This window comes from Pipra filicauda, unplaced genomic scaffold, assembly GCF_003945595.2.
Source record: "Pipra filicauda isolate LSUMZ 115617 unplaced genomic scaffold, ASM394559v2 scaffold618_size212816_pilon, whole genome shotgun sequence".
NCBI classification, from domain to species: domain Eukaryota; kingdom Metazoa; phylum Chordata; class Aves; order Passeriformes; family Pipridae; genus Pipra; species Pipra filicauda.
In genome coordinates this window covers 178691-199352 of record NW_024104774.1, presented here as the reverse complement: position 1 = coordinate 199352, position 20662 = coordinate 178691, and the positions used below count along the sequence as shown (strand labels likewise).

Here is a 20662-nt window from a genome sequence, read left to right as displayed (position 1 = left end):
GTTCAGAATAACTCACAGATTTTTGCAAGGTCAGTGAGCTGGGAACGCTGCCACTGAAGTGGAGAGGTGTGTGTTTAAAACAGTTAACTAAGAAACCACGGGAGGCTGGAATGACAAAATGCCTGGATGCACTCAGTGAGGTGAGCAATCCTGAACCTGCACCACTGCCTGTGGAGCAGAGACAAGACTGATGATGATGTACATTGTGTACACATGAACTCAGTGGGAAAGCTGTGCCTCTCACTAGAGGCTGACTGCTCATGTCCCAGCATGCCAAAGAAAGAATTCCCTTTTTTTTTTCCCCCCGCTTCCGTACTGGAAGTGACACTACCATGAAAGAACATGTAGAACTGCCCTGCTAACCTGACCAAAACATAGTCATTCAAATGGGAAGACCAAAGAAGAATAGAACTTACGTAAGCCAAACCAATAAAGCCTGATATGAATTGAACCTGAGGTAATTTAACTCCTCTATATTAATTATTAATGACAGGTATTTCAACAAAGCACTCATTTAAAAGTCAGACACTGTATATGACAAAAAGAACAGTAATACACGAAGCATTAGCATGTGAAAGAAACATGTTGCAATTATGTCAAATACTGCTTTTTATATTTTATTAACAAGCAAGCATCCCTGGAACTGGGTCTATATAAAAAATACTTCACAAACCAATCAGAATACAAGGGTGTTATATAAATTTATTTTATGCAACACTGATTAGTTTTGAAAATTCCCATTTTTAATGTCTTAATTTCAACTTTTATTTTAAAAAAAATCACTAAAAGGACACAACCCACAAAAATACAATCTGTATCTGCTCTATATTTACAGATAACTGGTCACTATTAAGGCACAGATTTAAAACTAACATTTTATGTAGCAAGTCAAATATTTGTGCATAATATAACACAATACGGTACACTGTACGGTTATATTCCCTTTGTGGAATCAAAATAAGTGAGAAATTTTTTACTTCCAGTGTGTTCTTTTTTTTGTGTGTGTGTGAAGCCCTACTGAAAAATTTTGTTGTTCAAGGGAAATTCTTCACTTTGGTGTAGATGACATAAGCACTGCTCAGCAAAAGACCACATCAACTTAATACTGTAATAAAATGAGTTTCTGAGTATAGTACCATCTGGATACATAGCAAGTACTTACAAAAGACTAGAGTGTAAAAGCTTTCTGATGCTTTTAAGTTTAGGCAAAATAAGCAAGAAGGGGTTGCAGAAAATTCTGTACCAAGTGCAGCTGAATATTTATTTAATTAAAAATATTTTATAAAATAACATGGCTGAATACAATTTGATTTGCAAACACTGGTCTTGCGAGTGCAAGCATAGAAATGACAGCTTATCTGTAAGCACACAAGTAGCCCCTGTGAATGGAACTACCTACATGCTTAGAAGTAAGCACAAGTGTAAATAGTTTTAGAATGAGAAGTTGTGGCTTCTGAGAGGGTTTCCATGAAGTTGCTCTTGCCCATGTGACACACAAGTACCTCTCAGATATGTGGATATTGACTCTTGGCATCGAGCACAGTGACTGGTGTGAACAACTGTGTACCAGACACAGCTTTACCCAGTCAGATCTGTAGTACCACTGTAAAACCAGGCAAAGATGCTACTGGACCTAGAGGGGAAGTCACCCAGTTATACACCATTAAGTAGATATGGCTGAAGTGATTACTGAGCAGCAATTTCTAGCTAACCACAAGAAGACTTTATATTATTGCTTGATCATCTATGCCCTCAAGTAACAAGTCTCTTTAAATTCCCTTTGTGTGTGCAAATTTCTCTTTATGTCATTTTGCATTCTCACCTTAAAAGAAAGAATTATCCATGGAAAGTGTCAGAACTCTTTCTCACCCATTTTTGCATAAAACCCAACTACTGTAAATGTTATTCTAATGCCTTCTGTTAAGAGCACTTGACAGTGGTTTATGTCCATCTCAAAAGGCTTGTACACTGAACATAAATAGTACATTACAGTAGAGGTAATTCACAATATTTCTCATGGGAATGCTTTTCAATTAATGCTTGGAAACTACGTATTGCATTGCAAAAAGAGGCACTTTATGAATTCCTTCATTATATCTGAACCCTTCATAAACCCATAACACAACATCTGTCAAGACAGAGGAATAACATTGCCAAATCATTCGGACTTTCACAGTATAAGAATGCAAAAGTTAGCTCTAGCCACTTATAACATGGACTCTTTCCGTTGAACATAACTTGTTTCAGAAATAGTTCATCTCCGGAGTTTGAAACACTTCTGCAGCTGACAATTACAAATCTGGATCGAACAAAACAGATGCTATTACACCTATTTTATGTAGGTCACTTAATTGCTGCATGCATAGTCATGTAAGTAATATGTGTCATTTATTAAATGGCAACAGTGCTGTCTTGTCAAATTAGATTAGTTGTCTGTTTAATCAAACTGACAGCCTGGAGCTCTAGTTTGATGAATGCCTTTCATTCTCTACCATAAATCTGCAGTAGATCAGTTTAATCTGTTACGTATTGTAGGTGTATAGAATCTAAAAATAAAAGTCTGATATAAATAAGTGTCCTTTAGTGGCAGGGTACTAAAAATAGCCCTTTGCTTTGAGACAACCATTAAAAACACTTTTAGCATAACAGGCAGCAGTTAAATATGTTGACTGCAAAGGGTTAATATTGCAAGGTCCATTTTGGTCTTTCATTGCATCTGTTACAGTGAGTATTATTGCAGGCAGCATTACACTGCTTCATAAGAGCATAACAGGACTGGTCCACTACCAAGTGACTTGATTTTGGAACAATCTCTTCAGATAACTACCCGGGAGACAGAGAGAGGGAAAAAAAAAGTCTGCATAAGAACCGGATTCTAGTACCATTATAGTGAGATGTGACTTAATGCAGGAACACCTGAACAAATTTGATTAGTGCCAATATAAAAATTGATATGGAAATGAAAGAGAGAAATAAATTTCCACAGGACAAGAAATCAGAACATGTAAAGTGCAGAAAGACCTCAATAATTATTTTAAGCAGTACCAGAAAAATCCATCTTGATAAAACCAAATCTATGCTCTCTGGCATCCCAGCTCTTCATTCTTCCTTCATTCAACAAAGTAAAAAATTCAGTGCATACATTATAGTTATAGGTAATAAAATACTAAACAAAGAACCCTATATTATTATTATTGCAAATTCTGTCCAATCTACATGAGTAAAACGTAACCCACATTTGGTGTTTCGAAAGAGAACAGACAAAATGTGTTTTCTCTGTTGATTTTTTTGTTTTCTTTTGGCACAGTATTGTGCAGACAAAACGCTTTGGTCCTTGACGCCCAAACTCCCAAAGTGCAGAGGGTGGTGTGCAGTGAAGGCTGTCCACAGGATTGCCATGTCCATCTTTACAGCTGACTTTTTAGAGCCACAACGTCCTGCTACCAGCGGCCGCTGACACTGGCAATGTCCGAGTGATACTGGCGCGGCAGTCTCCCACTGGCTCCACCTTCCAGGAACGAGGCACGGATGTTTGACGGATCAAAGAGCTTTCTTCGGTTTTTATTCAGTTCTGCAAAGGTCAAACATGCACAGAAATCTCTCATCAGAAATTAAATTTTAATATTTTGAGCCCAATGCAACGCAAAACTTCTGTTTAAACAAGCAAAATATTTTAGATGGAACAATATGAACTGAAGGTATCTGTGAGGTACTTATTCAGTTCAACAGGATAATCAGTGACAGGTTAAGGCTCAGAGGCTGCCTAGGACACAGGCATCTATTTGGTGCAATTCTTATTGGCACTGGTACAGTGTGAAGTAGATAATTTTTTGCAATATTGATTTAGAACCAGTTGATAGAGCTGAAACACTTTAAAAAGTTTGTTAGAATACTCAAAGACTGCAATCTTCCCAGAAGTATATGCTGCAGCACAACCGTGTAATGTAAACTGAGATGACAGAAAAGTTTATCTTGATCATTTCTTAATGCACAATTCTTTAAAGACAAAACTGAAGCAATATTTTAATTCGGACTTTCAGAAAAAAACAGATGATCACCTCTCATTCCAACATGCACACTAATCTTGTATTAGCAAAAGCTCATCCAAAATACTTTTTTCCCCACTTTTCTATTCTTGTAACCAAACTTCATGACAGATAGGCAGATATCACTGAAATATTACACAGATATTCACGACTGCTACTAAGTACATTGCATTTTTGCCCTTTTTACTGCACCATTTTAAATTAATAAAACATTCACTAATGGCATCAGTAGAAGAGATGAAATTGGGAGGAAAGTAATGTAGTGTTACAATGAAGCATCTGAAAGAAACTCTTCCTCTGATACAGATTCATTGCCTAGTCAAGGAAGATAGCACTCCTATGTAATAAGAAACCTCATGCTATTTATCACAATTAGAAAAATCTAGTTAGGCTTTATATACTACAGCATATTTTAAAAAATTATATTTGGCCTTCTTTCTGCATGTAGGATCAAGACAACCTATTAATTAAAATGGGTTGGAAAAATTCCAAGTAAGAGTTACATGTTTCTCTCAAACCCATGCATTTGTGGCATAAAAAACTGCCAAAAAGCCAAAGCCAAAAACTCAAAGCCCCTCAAAAGCAGGCAGTTTTTCCCAGCAGGACGATTGCCCTGCTAATCAATAAAGTGGAGGACAGGGAACTAAAAGTTGTGACTGGTAGGTAGTGCCATTCAGACCCTGTAGTGCTTGTAATCCCAGAGCTTCTTGGACCCACAATTTTGGGGCATCCAAAAAACTTCACAACCTGCAGTGAAACAAACTTTCACCAAGCTCCAACTGTACAGGACTATTGCAACTGAGCTGCTATTTGGTAATAGCAAAGCCTGGTTTTAAGCACCCCAGGTGAGGGGCAAGCTGTTATGACCTCTGTGGACTAGTGTCTTAGTCCTTCCAAGCTCCTTTGCCAACTATAAGTACACGACTCGAGTGAGAAGAATACAAACAAACAATGCTTAAAATCAACGAAATGATACTTTGTGTTATTTACCTGAGATTGCAAGCAGCATTTTTCTTCTGGCACCAAAAGTGGTAATTCCTAACTCTTTCAGATCTTGATCAGTAAGAGTAAGGAATGTCTGCAGATCAATCTAGAGTAAAAAGAAATAGGAAAATTAGGCAAAACAAGTTTTTACACAAAAGTATTAATTAATAAATGTGGTTCAGAATAGCTTCATTTTTTTCCCCTACTGCTTTGTACAGGTACTCTATTCCTACTCAGCCAACCTATTCCTCGCATGGAAACAGCAATTATGGCTTTTCAATGGCTTCTTCACACAGCTGCTCAATTTGCTACATTTCTGACAGAGAAGGAGAAACTGAAAAGTAAGCAGTTTTAGAAAAATCACAGAAGATCAATTAGTCCTATTTATTTGCAAATCTTGAGATTTTGAGTATTTACCAAAACCACTACAACACGCTTGGGAACAGTGTATATGCCAGGTATCTATGTCTGTAGATACAGTAGGTGCTTCAGATTATACCAGGTTAGCACAGGAGGATTGCTCAACTCCTGGTGACACATTTGAGTTCAAGCACCGAGCATTCAACAGTGTGTGCAACAATGGATGTTTGTGGTATTTCTTCTCCCAATGCAATTCACAGAAACAGTGGAAAATTGTTTAGTTTTCACCCTGGTCAAACTACTTGGCTCGTCTCGCACCTCATCAGCAGCTCTTGAGATAAGAAAAACCACAACAAAAACCCAGTCGTGAAGCAAAAACCACCCTTAGTATCAGAAACCAATCCAGCTCTCTCTCCTTTTTAGGAGAGTGGCTAAAATAACAGGAAAGGATTAAGAGACTGGATAATATGGGTATTATGGAACATTCAGAGGAACATACAGAGGAGATAAACCTGAAGGCTGTACGCAGAATTGAGGCACAGCTGGATTTACTAATTCAGATTGGGGATTGACCCCACATGACTTAAGCAGCACGATTAGAGAGAGAGACAATGAATGAAGGCACGAAATGCAGCAGATGCAGCTGTCCCCAGGCTGAGCCAGCAGCAGTGCACTTCAGGGCACTCTGAGTGCACGTACAGGAGTGACTTAGGGCACAGGAGACGGTACAAGTTTGTCTCCTGTCTACCCTTCTAACAGTGCAGTACACACTTGAATGCATCCTTGGTGTGTGCAGACATGATGTGTGCTGCTGAAGACACAAAGTGGACATATGGGTCCATAATACATGAAGGTGCCAAATCCAGCTGTGATCCTTCCCCTGTACCACATGGGATACTGACAAAACCCACATGGACACCTCCACCCTAGTACACCCAATTCCAGCAGTGTGGCACATACAACGTCCCATTTACAACGACAGTGCTTTTGGGACAAGCTCAGGAGCTCCATGCCTGTAAGTCTTGCAGCTGGGCCCACTGTGCTTTTGTGACACAGTCAAATCTGGCAGCAGAATAAACTACCTGCAGATAACCAAGTGGACTCTACCTATACAGCACTCTACGGATAAGGAATACTTGGAATAAAAGATTAGCTGGTGTGGAGGTAGAAATCTCATACAGTTGACTGACCATATCTCCCTGTTGGGAGTGGATCAAAGCAAGTCAACTGGCACACAGGGGAAGAAGCAGGAGATGGATATATGTGACCCCAGCATCGGCTGAGACAAGATGTTACTAACTAAAAAAGATTGGATTTCCACAACCTACACATAAAACAGACTGAAACCTATGACATTCTAGTCAGCATCCTAGTTTACAAGTAGGAGCCAAGGTTTAAACTTCCTTGAATGACAAGAATCCAATCCTACTTTGATTCTTTGTTAAGTATAAATCAAAGGTGCAGGACAACATAGTACTCATGTCCAGGAACACTTGGAAAGAACAGCCCATGAAAATCCTGCCACAAAGTGGGAGTTCCCAGTGGCTTTGGTCAAGAGACAGAACAACTGCTGCTGGAACAAATCGTACTAACACAAAGATGTCTTTCAAAGGAACACTGACCTCTTGCTGTTGGAATACGTCCGTGTATTTGCCCAAACCAAGCTTACTGAAGAGCTCAGGCAGGTCAGATCCCTTAAACAAACTGTTCAGGTTACAGCCATTGCTTCCTGTCAGCGAGGAAATGCAGTCCATGTAATTGCTGCTACTGAGATAGTGCTCAGCTGAAAGGGAAGAAGTGCATTTTTTAGACACTTCACAAAAGGGCACACTTTTCTATCAGCTAGATCATTAAAATTACAAAATACTTAAATCTTTATTTTTCAGAAAAGAACAGAAAGCTTCTCAGTGGTCTAAGAGAATGAACACCATAAAGTAATTTTTTTGTTCATTAAGTTCTAATGTTTGTTTTCTGTAGAAAGACATTTGGGTAAACATTTTAAACGATAAAATCACATTATGGGAACTGGATCACATTATGTATCACATGGATACAAGCCAGAAAGTCATGGAAAGAGCTGCAAGACCCCACGGCTTTTCCTCCTCTTAAGCCCTCTCCTCCTTTCCCCAATGACTATTTTGGAAAACATCATTGCACACAAATGCAACCAACACTTTTTGGTCTGGATGGGGAAAAAAACCACACTGGAGCTATTCTTGATAAAAGGAATATGATGTGGCCATTATTTTACTACAATACAGACAAAAAATGAATGCCATAGTTTATAAAATACTAAAACTGGAAATCCACTCCCTACACAACTTTAAATTACATTCCCAAAAGATAATAGCTTTGAAAAGTTTCCACAATGAGTTTCTTAAAAAAAAACAGAAACCTGGTTTGGCAGTGAATCCCTTTCCTGCATGTGTGCATACTGATAGTATAGAATCACATAGTTCCTAATTATTTTTCCTCATGCTGTGTAAGAACAGGATAGCTCCCATGCTATCAAGCATATGTGTAAGTGGAGCCACTGGGAGTGCTCCCCCCTCCCTACTGACACGGGAAGAATAACAGTGAAAGCATAAGCAGCTTGTGGCAGGTAAAGGGTATTTTCCCAGGTAAGCAAAATTAAGATTTCCCCGGAGACTTCTGTTATGGCCTTCACTACAGAATGCCAATGGGATGTGAAAATCGCCATTTTTCACCACTAGCTGTGCTAAATTTCTTATTTTTCTGGGCACAAACTAGTTAGAAGCATTTGGGATTGGATTTATGGAGCTTGGAGAATTTCTGTCTAACTCAGTTCCATTTTGGAAAAGAATTTTAAAATACAGTAGACTGTTCAATGTTGAAAATGTGAGTCTTAGCTTTGACAAGTGAAGCAATAACTAAATTGAGTTTTTAGACTTTAAAAGGTGATGCCTTGATTTCTTCACTATCAGAGAAAAGTAACACTGAAAATACCCAAACAGAAATTCACGATCCTCCTTCTTACTGCAGTCAGGAAGCATTATCTTGAAAAATAAAGAAGAAATTCAACACAACTGTGCAATTGTGTTGATGAAGTCATACATTTTAGTCCTCCAGCACCTATACATTAAGGTAACTACACTTGTCCAGCCAACTCATAGATGTTTCTTTTATCCTTCCTCTACACCTTCCATTCTCTGGGAAAGCTGCAGCTGCTGTAGAACAATTTCCTCCACTTCCGGTGTATTTTCTGTGTTTGAAGATATCCTTTCCTAGAATGCCCAAATTTTATTATCTGTGTACTTGGAATTTAATCTGGGATTTAGGTTTTTAAAAGAAAAATGCAACAAAAGAGAGTAAAATCAGCCACAGTACTTATTTCCTCATAATGCAGATCAGTAGTATGGACTAGTGTTTTCTACCTCCACTTTTCTTTCTTTCAAAAAAGCATCTATTAAGTTATTTAAAAAATGAAATGAAGTTTCCAAGTGTTGAACTAAAATACAATATTTTAATTTGTAAATTTCAAATATTGTTTAAAAAGTAATTACCAGAGGTACAGCCTGTATCCACGGAAACCAGTGTTTAAATTCACGTGCTCGGCCATGCCCAAAACACGGACAGGCTTCTTTTCACAGAATGGCCTGGGTTGGAAGGGGCCTTAAAGATCACCTCATTCCAATGCCTCTGCCATGGGCAGGGACACCTTCCACTAGACCAGGTTGCTCCAAGCCCCGTCCAACCTGGCCTTGGACACTTCCAGGGATGGGGCAGCCACAGCTTCTCTGGGCAACCTATGCCAGGGCCTCACCACCCTCACAGCAATGGATTTTTTCATAATATCCAATCTAAATCTACTCTTTCGGTTTGAAGTCATTCCCCCTTGTCCTGTCACTACATGCTCTTGTAAATTTGATTCCCATGAAGAGAATCGTGCTTTAAAATTCAATATTAGCACAGATTATGACTCCTTCAGTGAGCAAGTAGCCCAATAAAGACCTGGCATTGGTAACATAGCAGAACAATGGCAGTCTAGAAATAAACTTTTATAAAGATCTGGTTTCAGAACACCTTGAAAAACCGCTTCCATGACAGCAAAGAGCTTTCCAGCAAGAATGTCTGGCATTTATAAAATTTCCTTAAGTTTGCCTTTTGAACCATTATTTGTATATATCATGTTACACTACCTTGCATATGCTTTGACATTGCAAATTGTAAAAAAAAAAACCCCAAAGCTGTCAGGTGTCAGTAATTTAAATCCCTAGTGATGTCAGGATACATTTATATTAAAATAAATATTGATATCAATATGATTTTTTTTAAAATCAGGTATTAAAGAGTTTATTAACCTGATTTGTTTTGTTTCCGTTTGGGGCTGCCAATTGAGGAGACAAAATCATGAGCAGTGGGTCCCAGCCCATTACGGTCTCTCCAGTTATCAGATTCACTGCCACTTCCCAGGTGCTCCCGACTGCTGGACCGGGACAGAGACATCGATGAACCCTGCAAATCACAGAAGGAAAGTTTGGGCAGAAAACAGAGGTTTCATTGTGACTCAGATGTTTTCTTTGAAACAGTTCAGTTCTAAAAAAAAAAAAAAATAAAAAAATGCTTGCAAACATTCTTTTGGCAGTTGATCAATAGTCAAATAATTGCAAACTGGACACGAAAACAGCAGGTGTGCTTAAAACATACACAGTTTACAGTTTTGAAGCAGGAGTTATTTAAAGACCATGATTCAAAATAAATTGCTCGGTATTTCCAAGTTTGTTTCCAAAACATTCCATGGTATCAAATTCCCACACAAATTCTAGACAAAGCAGTCTATTGACTACATCCCTTCACAGGGAAGAGTACATAACAGAACATTTATCTGAAGATAAGTGCCTAAAGTACACAATATTACAACAATTCTGCAATGGCCTGTGAATTTGCAGTTTTGTTTGTAGGAAGTTTTTTGTTTGTTTTTGTTTGTTTGTTTTTAATAGATTTCATATTCCTGTAAAATACTACTCATGATCTCTCATTGCTGTGGGTGAGAACGTTCCAAAATAAGGTAACAGTATTTGGTGGGGACATACACAAAAGAGATTGACATTGATACTACACACTTACATGAGCCAAAAAATTGTGGAAATGAACAATTTCATTCTATACACTTACACCAAATTGCAATTGAAAAATATCACTTAGGACACAGCAATCTTTTATACTATTCGGTAAAATTGACAGCACTGAAGAAACAAGGCAAAAGCTCCTTATCATTGGTAAAAATTAGGAAGGTGTGAGCTAGATTTAGTATGGCTACAGAAAAGAAGGAAGGTAAGGATTGACTTCAAGTCTTACAGAAGAGCAAGAAGAGACAGGGCCTCTACCTTACATGAGATCATAATGATGTCTAAGAGTTGTCAAGTTAAAAAAAGATGTCATCCAATGTTTCTGGAAAACTGAATGCACAGTAAAATACCACAGCAAAGATGAAATATGTTTGGTGAGCTTATTTACAAATTAACTTCCCAGGCATTAGACCGTGATACCAAAACTTCATCTTCTCAAAGACTTCAGCACATGACTCTCAAAGGTGCACATGCATTGGAAGTGTGGTGGCACAGTCTCCAATACAAATGGTGTTGAAAACTGCTAAGCAGAGGAGGATACTACAAGGAATCCAAGATTTTCAGCCTCCCCAGATGTTTCCACAATAGCTCATCCCAAACAATGGTAACTGGAGTCCTAACAGTCCAGTGCTTCACTGGAGAGAGCTGCCGTGGTCTGTGGTCTGCTCATGGGCAGATTCCAAGTGACTGAGACACAGTGTTCTTGGTTGGAATGACAGACCCACTTAGAGACTTTAGACATCATGGTCTGTGGAAAAACCCCACCACAGTTCAACCAAAAAATAAAACAAATAACCAGAAATTCTGGCTGTACCTTTTCTCTCCCCTAGCTCCTACTGCATTATGTGTATCCAAGCAGAATGACTCAAAAAGTTGCCATGTCAGCTGGAGAACACCACAGCACATTATCATGGTTGAATATTTCTTTTGCATCAAAAGCTAGGTATACTCTAGAGAAAAGCTGCATAAACATACTATTTACATTTTATATAAGTAGGACTGAAAAAGGTGTGTAATACGGAAGTTGGGAAAGATTCCAGCAAGGAAACACACTAAAAATCAACTTCCGAATGCCTTTGGAAAGAAAAGAACAAATTCCCTGCAAGATTCCCATGCTGGGACTCTGAAGAGGCTTGCTGGACTCTGGCTGCCTTCTGCCTGGGAACTTTCTGGGCCCACTGAACAGTGCAAATCGAGAAAGCTGTTATAGTTCTACAGCTCTGTCAACATAAGATGAGCTGCAGACATTTCTTGTTCTGATGTTCTGCTCCACCATGCAGTGATTCACATTATATAGTTTATCTGCTATGTATACACTGTTTTCATTAGGTTACCAAATTTCTGCTGCTTGTCTGCAACAACTGAGATATTTGGCCCCATAAGTTGTTTTAAGTTTCTTTAAACAAATATATTTTAAGCAGACTTCTATGCTCTGTGACTTCTATAAGATCTATAAAACAGATATAACTGTGTGTGTTGGGTTGAACGTATTCCATATGCCTTAATATTTATGTAAGAAGCATTTTTCACCATAAAATACATTCAGAACATTAAATATCTTATCTGCAAGACTTCTTTTTACAGAAGTTATAGACATTTCTCAAGAGAAATAACTGTATCACTTACTAAAAGTAAACTTCCCTTACAATATACTTTTTTATACCTCATATGTAGTTGTCATGGATGGCTTGTACGATACATGATTTGCTCTTCTTAGTTCCTTGATAGTTTCTGCAGGCATGGATTTAGAGAACCCCAAACCACTCCATGTATTTGTTGGAGTTCTCACTTCTGTTACAACTGGCTTCTTTAACATAGCTGAAAAAATACAGAGACAAATCAGTAAATCTCAGCCTTGAGGTACTGAGAGGATAATCCTGCAGTCATGAATGGTAACTGCAGCTCAAACAGTAAACTCCAAACACCTCCACTTGCTACACAGCTTGAATCCTGCCCTTCCTTAAGGCAATTTACTCTGTCAGAAGACAGTTAAGCCCCATAGGGCTGCATGGAGACCAAAAGAATCATATCTGTTTCAAAAAGAGGAGCTTCTGGTTTTCTTTTGGCGTGTTTGTTGTTTTTTGGTTGTTTTTTTTTTTTTTTTTTAACAAGGTCAAAGATATGGTTAAGTCCCTTATCAATTTTGTAACTTAATTAATCCCTGAAGTAAGTAGCCATTTAGCCAATATGACAAACATCTCAAAGTTTAATTTGCATCCAAATAAAGTCAAGTATTACGGTTATGAGCACTCCGAAGACAATATGGATCATTTCCATATGGATATACTTATATATTCCATCTGCAAGCTGTTCTGTTCATATTGTATTTTATGCTATGTTGGTATTAAAAATCTTTTGGAACATAGAACTAAGAGACAAGTGTTTCGCTACCAGTTTCAGATTTGATTAAAAATCAAATTACAAAACTGAAACTTCAGAAAAATCATTTCATCCATGTACTAACAAACTTTTCAGAAGTCACTGTTTGTGCACATACCTTTGGTTGCTAGTAGTTTCTTCTGTTCATAGTCAAATGCCTAAAAATTAAACATGCAGAAGATAGCTTAATTGCCATTCTAGTTAAATGTCACTCCAGTACTCATCTCTTTGTGAAAACAAAGGTTTTTAGAGTGGCCAGTGAATATATCTAGGAGAAACCTGAAGTACTGCACAATAATTTGATGAAAGTCCAATTAGAGCCTTAGTTACTTAAAGTGTTCACAGAAACAAAGATTTTAAATAACTATCCGATATCCATTTGAGTGAGGGTCTAGCAATATTTACAAACTGCTTAGGCAGACTTTTTCTTTAATTTGTTTTTAATAAGACATTTTTTCAAGCATAGTTTCTCTTCCTTAACCATCTGTACTCAGCATTTAAAACATTCCCCAACAGTACCAAAAAGATAAAATATATCTTAGCAAATCTAGGCATCATGGTTATTTTTAATAATCTTTCAAGTTTAGTTCTCCTCCACACACTCATCTTGTGAAAGGGAAAGAATTGTTGAGAGAATTTTAAAAAACCTTGTATCTGTACTACCTATGACAATGGAAGATGTGAAGTTTAAATACCCCATATCAAACAAGCTACAATTGATTGAATTACAAGTTGGCAAGCCTAAACACATAAAACTACAGTATTAGCCTGAAGTGTTACATTCTCTACTAAAAATATTTAGGGGAATAACTAAGGAAAAGAGCTGCAAAACACTAACCTTCATCTTGTTCCACTGCTCCTCACAGTCTGGTTATGCCCACACTGATAGATCTATACTGAAAACTACCCCGTTACTACTGCCTTACAAAGTAGTCAAAGGGGGCTCCCTCCCTCCTTGGAGAGATTTGCAATAACATTTATAGTAATAGGCTGTAGTTTAGCAGATAGGAACAGTACAAGAGAAAAGAAAAAGGAGTATATGTACAGATTCACATTTGTATTACCAAAACCATTGTAATTAAGCCCCATATATAAAACCTGAAGCTATAAAAAAAATTGTGTTGACACTGCTTATGGAAAGTTGTAAAACGTCTCCTGCAGATGTAATTCTCTCAAAGCAACAATATAAGATTTATAAAAGGCAAATGATGCTTATGTAGACTAATATAGCCACCCAAGTTTTCTGTACCTCAATTTTCCTTATTCAACAGAAGCACAAGAGCTTTTCTGTTTCCAAGAATTTTCGTTGACAGCCCACTCTTCGCTCAAAGGAGTTAATGACTTAGCTGTGAATGCTTTTACTGAATGCTAATGACAATTCAGTCTCCAGTCGCCTGTGCATTCCGTGGTAACTTCACTCAGCGATTATCAAGGTTTTAAGCTGGAATTGGCTGTGCTCAGGGAGAACGTACCTGCATATTGACATAGGAGGGCTGCGGGGCCAGACGTGCTCGCTCAGAGTTCTGCTGGGCGGCCGCTGCTCGCTCTGCTGCCCGTTCACTGCCAGGAGCCTTCTTATCAGCCACGGGGCCCTCGGAGGCACTTAACTCTGCGTCTGAGAGCAGCCTCTCTGCAGTGCTGCGGGGGCAAAGGCACTGTTAACTCACTGATCTTTTTACAAGCAGTGAACATGCAATGCAGTTTTGGTAATCGAGCTTTACCCTGAGAAGTCTGGCAGTAAAATTCAAGACATGTCAGTACACAAACATCTTTTAGCAATATTTCCAAAAGTTTCAGCTCTCCTGTACCTATTTGTTGGTGAAAGAAAGCATGTATTGCTCCTTCCTATATTACCAATTCTGAGCTGTCTGGTATCTGGAATTATTGAATGCCTTGCTCAGGCCAGCAGTTCTAACAGGTAGGTAGTTCTAACAGTTCTAACAGGTAGGGTAGTTCTAATACATAGATCCTACCTATGTTACCTGTTAGATCCTAACAGGTAGTTGTAGGATAGAGATTGCATAACAAGGGACTAAGAAACTTAACATAGGTCCGACTTGCTTTTAAAGTTTCAATACCTGCAGTCCTACATGCCTTTAAGAATTGCAGTCCTACATGCCTACCTTACCTCCTAATGCAATCTACTTTCTTTTCTTAAAAAAATCAGCCACATTTCAGGCTACTCTAGAACAGTGATGTCTTAATCAAAGTAAAGTGATCATGTGGTAGAAGCTGTAAACTACTACCCTGAAAATACGCCCTAGGGACACTGTGAGCATTGTGTCCTCGACAAAAAGAACAAGGCATACCAACAACTGACTGACATACAAACAAGTGAATCTGGTTAGCAGGAATTCTTGGATTTCTAAACTAAGAGAGCAGAGTTAATGAAATACATATCATAGCTTTAACAGTGTAAATAAATGAAGCAAAAGAAAATATGCGTCTCAAAAGAGTGGTGATAAACAGTTCCCAAAGAAATAGTGAAAACACAAGTACATCAGACAAAAACATTGCATGAAGAACAAAACCTGTGTTGCCAAGACATATTATGACTCAAAAGAGCCTTTCCCACTGCTGTCTCATTAAAAAAAAAACAACAACCCAACCAAACACTGAAACAAGTGTTTGAGAACATGCTCTTATGCCCTGAATATTGGTTTTCTAAGAAGCAAACAGCCTCAGGTACACACAAAAGGAAAAAGCTGTCAGTTAGGAGCTATTCTCAAAGCACTCAATAAAAAAGGAAAGTGCAAAAAAATATATCCTTTAGAAACGGGTAATGCAAGTTCCTCTGACAAAAATCCCTACTCTTTTGTGAGAGAAGAAAGACTTTTTTTTTTTTTAAACAAAAATTACTTATGATGTACAAAAAGTTTGCAGTTATCAGACAAACTGGGGGCTATAACAACATCTGATGTGATTAAAAATCCAAGCCAAATTAAATCAGTTCTTTGAGTATCTTACAAGTGAACCACTCCTTCCATGTATAAAAACATATTAAGTAATTTTGTATTGCGAAAGTCCCATTAATCTGTATTTATACACTCAACTTACTGTAAGTGAGAGTTTTTGGTGCCTTGCAGTAACTCAACCGTTTGCCTCTTGGCACAGGCCTGCTTCGAAGAGCTCATCATCTGCTTCAGATCACTGGTATTTGCTGAATGGGAAGGACTTCTTGGCATGCCCACTTCTACAAAAGCATCATTGCAACCTACAAGACCAATAAAAAGAATAGTTAAACAACAACCACCCTTTTATGCTTAGTGAACTTACTGAAGGAATGACAACTATGGGAAAAATCTGCTCTTCCTCCTCACAGAACTGTTCTGGTCTTCTTGGTTAAGGTTAAGAAGTCAGGTATGTAAGTTCAAATGTACAGAAAAGGTGTTAGCATTCACGTGTATAGTAGACACACTAAGCATTCTCTTTTTTAAGATACTTATTTTAATTAAAATTGATTAGTATTAAATGTGAAGACTGACAATTAGAAGTGACTAAGCATTCTGAACAAATCTGTGTGTTCTACACAGTTTTCTGCAATAACGTTCTCAAAGGCATTAATTGCTTCCCTTTGTTAAAAAGCAAAAATAAAACATCATTTCAAACCACGAGAGATTGTTTTAAGCAAGGCGGTTAAGCTGCTGCAAAAAGAAAACTAAAATCCTTGTGGGTTATTTCCCTCTGTTCTTAGGGAATGTGTGAAATGTTACAACTGCATTAGGTTATTTAAGGTGTATCAACAGCACATCTCACTTACTACTTCTATTTACTTTCTTTGACAACGAATCTGTGAGATCCAGGATTGTTTTCCTGTAATGTGGTTGCAAAACCAATGCACAGGGAATACCTTTATGCTTTTGTTTCATAAACTGCACACAGACTGCGCAAACACTGCCAGACAAAGGAGTGCAACATCAAAATCTTACCGTCTTCACTGTTTGACTTGGCAGCTCCTTGTTCTGAGGCACCATGAGTACTTGTTTGTCTCACCGCATCACTGTGGTTCGCGCTCAACACATTTTCCCCCAGCGATGTGGCAGACAGTGCAGCATACTTGATATTTGAGGCCTGAAACGATTGTCAAAAATCCCTAAAGTGACTTGTATGCTTAAGGAAATACTGAAGCAATTTCCCTTTTCTATCTGTGCAGGAGAAAAAGAAACCCATCGCCGGTACAGGAGAACAATACGTTTGAATGTTCCATTTGTCAATCTTTTCAGTCATATTTGAAAACGCTGCTGTTATATTTATAAACTGAAAAGCTTTAAGAACTACTAACATGGATAGTTTTCTCTTTCAGCTTTCCTTAGCAGAGGTCTATTACAAAGAGATCTGGTTCTCCAGAGACACCACCTACCTTTACATGACCATTTAAAGAAGGTGAGCCTTTTTTACTCTCTGATTGCATGCCATTAACGTGGACTTCGACAGGAGTCAAGCCTGGTGGTGGAGATGGAGTGTTTTGACTATAATTAGGCACTCCAGACAACAGAATACTAGTTAAGGTTGCTTGGGCAGTAGATGGTATCATTAGGTGTGGAATAGCAGAAAAACCTGGAACGAAATTTGGTTATGTTCTGATTAAGTTTCTCATTTAATTTTCTCAGGCGTTATACTACTTTATACAAATCTTTATGTTGCTGTGATACATTACTAAAAGGTTTCCATTAGAATTACATGCAAAAAAAAATTGCTTTATCTACCCAATACTGGATAGGTTAACTTAGTTGTTTTTTATAAAACAGATGAAAACATGGCATGGGACTGCATGTCATAAGTTTATATTAAGTTATAACTTTAATTTTGCATATTTATTCATCCATCCATGTTAAGATAAATGTAGGAATTAAGGTTCCAAAGAATGAAATATTCTGGACTCATCAATTGTCACTCTGATGACTTAGTGTTGCACAGATCACGTAATTCACATTAAACTTGCACCAACCTGTGGTGTTTGTGTTAGCAAGAGATGTTGCCCATAACGTGGGACTAGGAGTGCCTGAACTTGGACTCTGCAAGGGGCTCACAGAGCTGTTAAGGGCATTCAAAAGAGAGTTTGGAGCAGTTGAGGTGTTGACTGACAGGGCTGTTGGACCTAAAAGGCCTGCAAAAAATTATGCAAGTGAATATTTAGATAAGACCTGCAGAAAATGATTTTTCACAGAAGTACCAATTGAAAACAAACACCCACTAAATTGCACCAGCACATGTTTCACAAACTAATTTTAACAATAACCCTGCTGTTCATTTGGTGCACAGAGCACACTAAGAATGCCTGTTCTTGAACTTGGAATCATATATCCAAGAAGAATTGCAGCATCTTCTATGTCCTTTTACTGGACCCTAACTCCTGTCATAACAGTCTGCACCAGCTGCTTCTCAGCCCCACCATCCCTTTGTATCCTCTGTATTGCTTCTGATGGTTTGCTTCAAAGCAGCATCACACAAGAAACCAACTGCACTACACCACCTTACTTTCATTTCAGACAATAACCCTTTCCTCAGAAGCTCCTATGAATGAATCACCACTTCTACACTAAGGACTATTCAATTCCTTTTTGCATCTTCAGTGCTGACTGCAAACCACCCCCCAAATGCATTGCTGACTGCCAAAGCATTCCCTCAAACCAGCTCTTCACGTTAGAAGATTTATAAATTCAGCACTATACACTAAAAAGGTAAAAACCCCAACCCCCCAAAGTGCAGGCATGACAGGAACAGTCACAAAAGCAGCATTAACACCCACTGTCAAAGGGGACAAACACTTGCCCCTGTGTGACCCCAGGGCAGCCTGTGACATGGAACCACACAGCACTCCTGGGTGGCAGGTCACAAGGGAGCACAGTGGTGACACGAGAACTCAGTTTCACGAACCAGTGTCAAGGTTTGTCACAAAATTCTTCTGGGACTGCTTGGCTTTCTGATACAAAGTTTGAAAATAAAACAGTAATTCCAGCCTGGACTATGATCTACTTCTGTAAAATTACATTAAGACAGGAAGCTTACACATTTCTGTCCTGAATTACATACCAATAAGCAAGGTCTAAACTAGAAGCTCGTGTATCCCTCCATTACAGTGAAATACAGCCAGAACTGAAGTGTGCTGTTAGCTGTGTTAAATTCCATGTACTGGTGACAGGCTTCAGCATCTACACAAATTCAGGGCAGCTTGAGACATCACATTGCCAATGACATGGTAAAAGCCACATCCTACCTCACCTGTATTTCCCTCCCTTTCACCTTCAGCTGAGTGGTTTGAGTACTTCCAGAGATTTTTTTTTCCTGCAGGGATGAGTCACACACCTGATTACAAAAGCCTTGGAGGAAGTTTTATAACAACAATCCCTTGAAAGGTCAGATGCTGTTGGAATTCTCTAATGCCTTAACACGACTTATGCAAAACACACATCTGGTCCCTTTTTCTAGTACAAATGAATTAAGTTTCAAACAAATAGATATCTATTAAAAACATAAAAATATAAATATAAAAAAATGCATACCGAGCCCAGTGAGTCCAAGTCCTGCTGAGGACAAAATATCCAAACCAGGACAAGACAGACCAACAGGGCACGAGACAGTAGAGGGACTTGATGCTATGGTGACTCCACTACTTTCAAGTCCCAAGAGACATTTCCGTGCCTCGTACATATTTAAGGCATTTCGTTCAACGCTTTTTACAATCACAGACTGTAGGGGAGGAAAACAACGAAAAACAACAGAAAAGGAAAATAAGTGAGTAATGCAGTTTCTTAAGGTAGATCTGCAACACAGATAACTCTTCTTAGTACTTCTCCATGGCCATCAATAATAGCCCTGTGAGACAGCATGAGCTAACATCTATTACCAGCTACTCAAATCCAGTGGCCTTGACAGTGAGTTTAGGGATTTCATGTGCACTTGCAATGAGAATGATGGAAGACCTCCCTGTCTTAAGAAAATTAATTATTACTGTACCTTGGTGCTATTTAGCACACCAAATGTTAAGTGCCCCAAGATCTAGATAAGTGAATCAATAATTAAAATCTTATCTTCTCTTTTACCTGCGGTCTACACCTTGAAGTGGACAAGAAAAGTTGTTCATATTAAATTCAGCTATTCAATTCTTAGCTGTCTGAGAATAAAGTAATAGATACCTGGAAAATTATATTGCAAAAAAACCCCATTGTTTCTTGTACATGCTCTACAGGGTGTTTCTTCGTATTGATTTTATATATCCCTACACAGGGAAGCTTACCTACTGACACAGTGGAATGATCACTTAATATTTCAAGGTTTTGCCTGCTACGGCATTATATACAACCACACAGACAACTGCAGAGTCCTTTACCCATAGACACTGGAATATTTTACAATGAACACCTCTTTTTTAGAAGTATTTTGTATTTCTGCTTTTCGTGACTCTTTCCAATATCTTGCATGTAACAGCAACATTTCTTCTAGTCACAATATTTTTTTTATTTTTGTTTAATTCTGATTGCTAAAGAACACTGTGACTGTGTGGGGAAGCTGCAATTTTAGACGAATTTCTTTAAAAAACAGTCAAGAGAAGTTCTAGTCAGATACAATTTGTCTCCTCGTAATTCATTTCCTTTATCAGTATATTCCATGCAAAAGCTAACTTCTGCATTATCAAACATTTAATGAAAGTCAAATTACCATAAAGTAGAGCTGCTGGATCATTTAAACTGGTATTTCAAGCACAAAATATATATGCCTTTTACAAGTTTATGATCCATTAAGTTAGAGAGGAAGAGCACACATGTCAACTTATCGGCTCTATAAAGTTGCCACGACAGCCTA

General features: G+C 38.2%; 1 protein-coding gene across 3 annotated transcripts in view; it reads right to left on the bottom strand.

Annotated features, from left to right (window-relative positions):
• Window positions 1-683: 683 nt before the first annotated feature.
• Window positions 684-20662, bottom strand: part of BICC1 (BicC family RNA binding protein 1) — a 102536-nt gene continuing 82557 nt past the window's right edge. For all 3 annotated transcript variants that reach the window (XM_027745978.1, XM_027745981.2, XM_039388163.1), the window contains 12 exons: window positions 19363-19549; window positions 17808-17966; window positions 17220-17416; window positions 16789-16930; window positions 15917-16073; window positions 14332-14497; window positions 12978-13017; window positions 12144-12298; window positions 9713-9866; window positions 7013-7173; window positions 5037-5136; window positions 684-3571 (listed from right to left, as the gene is read on the bottom strand). In XM_027745978.1, the coding sequence (XP_027601779.1) occupies window positions 3441-3571; window positions 5037-5136; window positions 7013-7173; window positions 9713-9866; window positions 12144-12298; window positions 12978-13017; window positions 14332-14497; window positions 15917-16073; window positions 16789-16930; window positions 17220-17416; window positions 17808-17966; window positions 19363-19549 (1749 nt within the window). In that variant the 3' untranslated portion in view covers window positions 684-3440. The remainder of the gene's footprint in view (window positions 3572-5036; window positions 5137-7012; window positions 7174-9712; window positions 9867-12143; window positions 12299-12977; window positions 13018-14331; window positions 14498-15916; window positions 16074-16788; window positions 16931-17219; window positions 17417-17807; window positions 17967-19362; window positions 19550-20662) is intronic.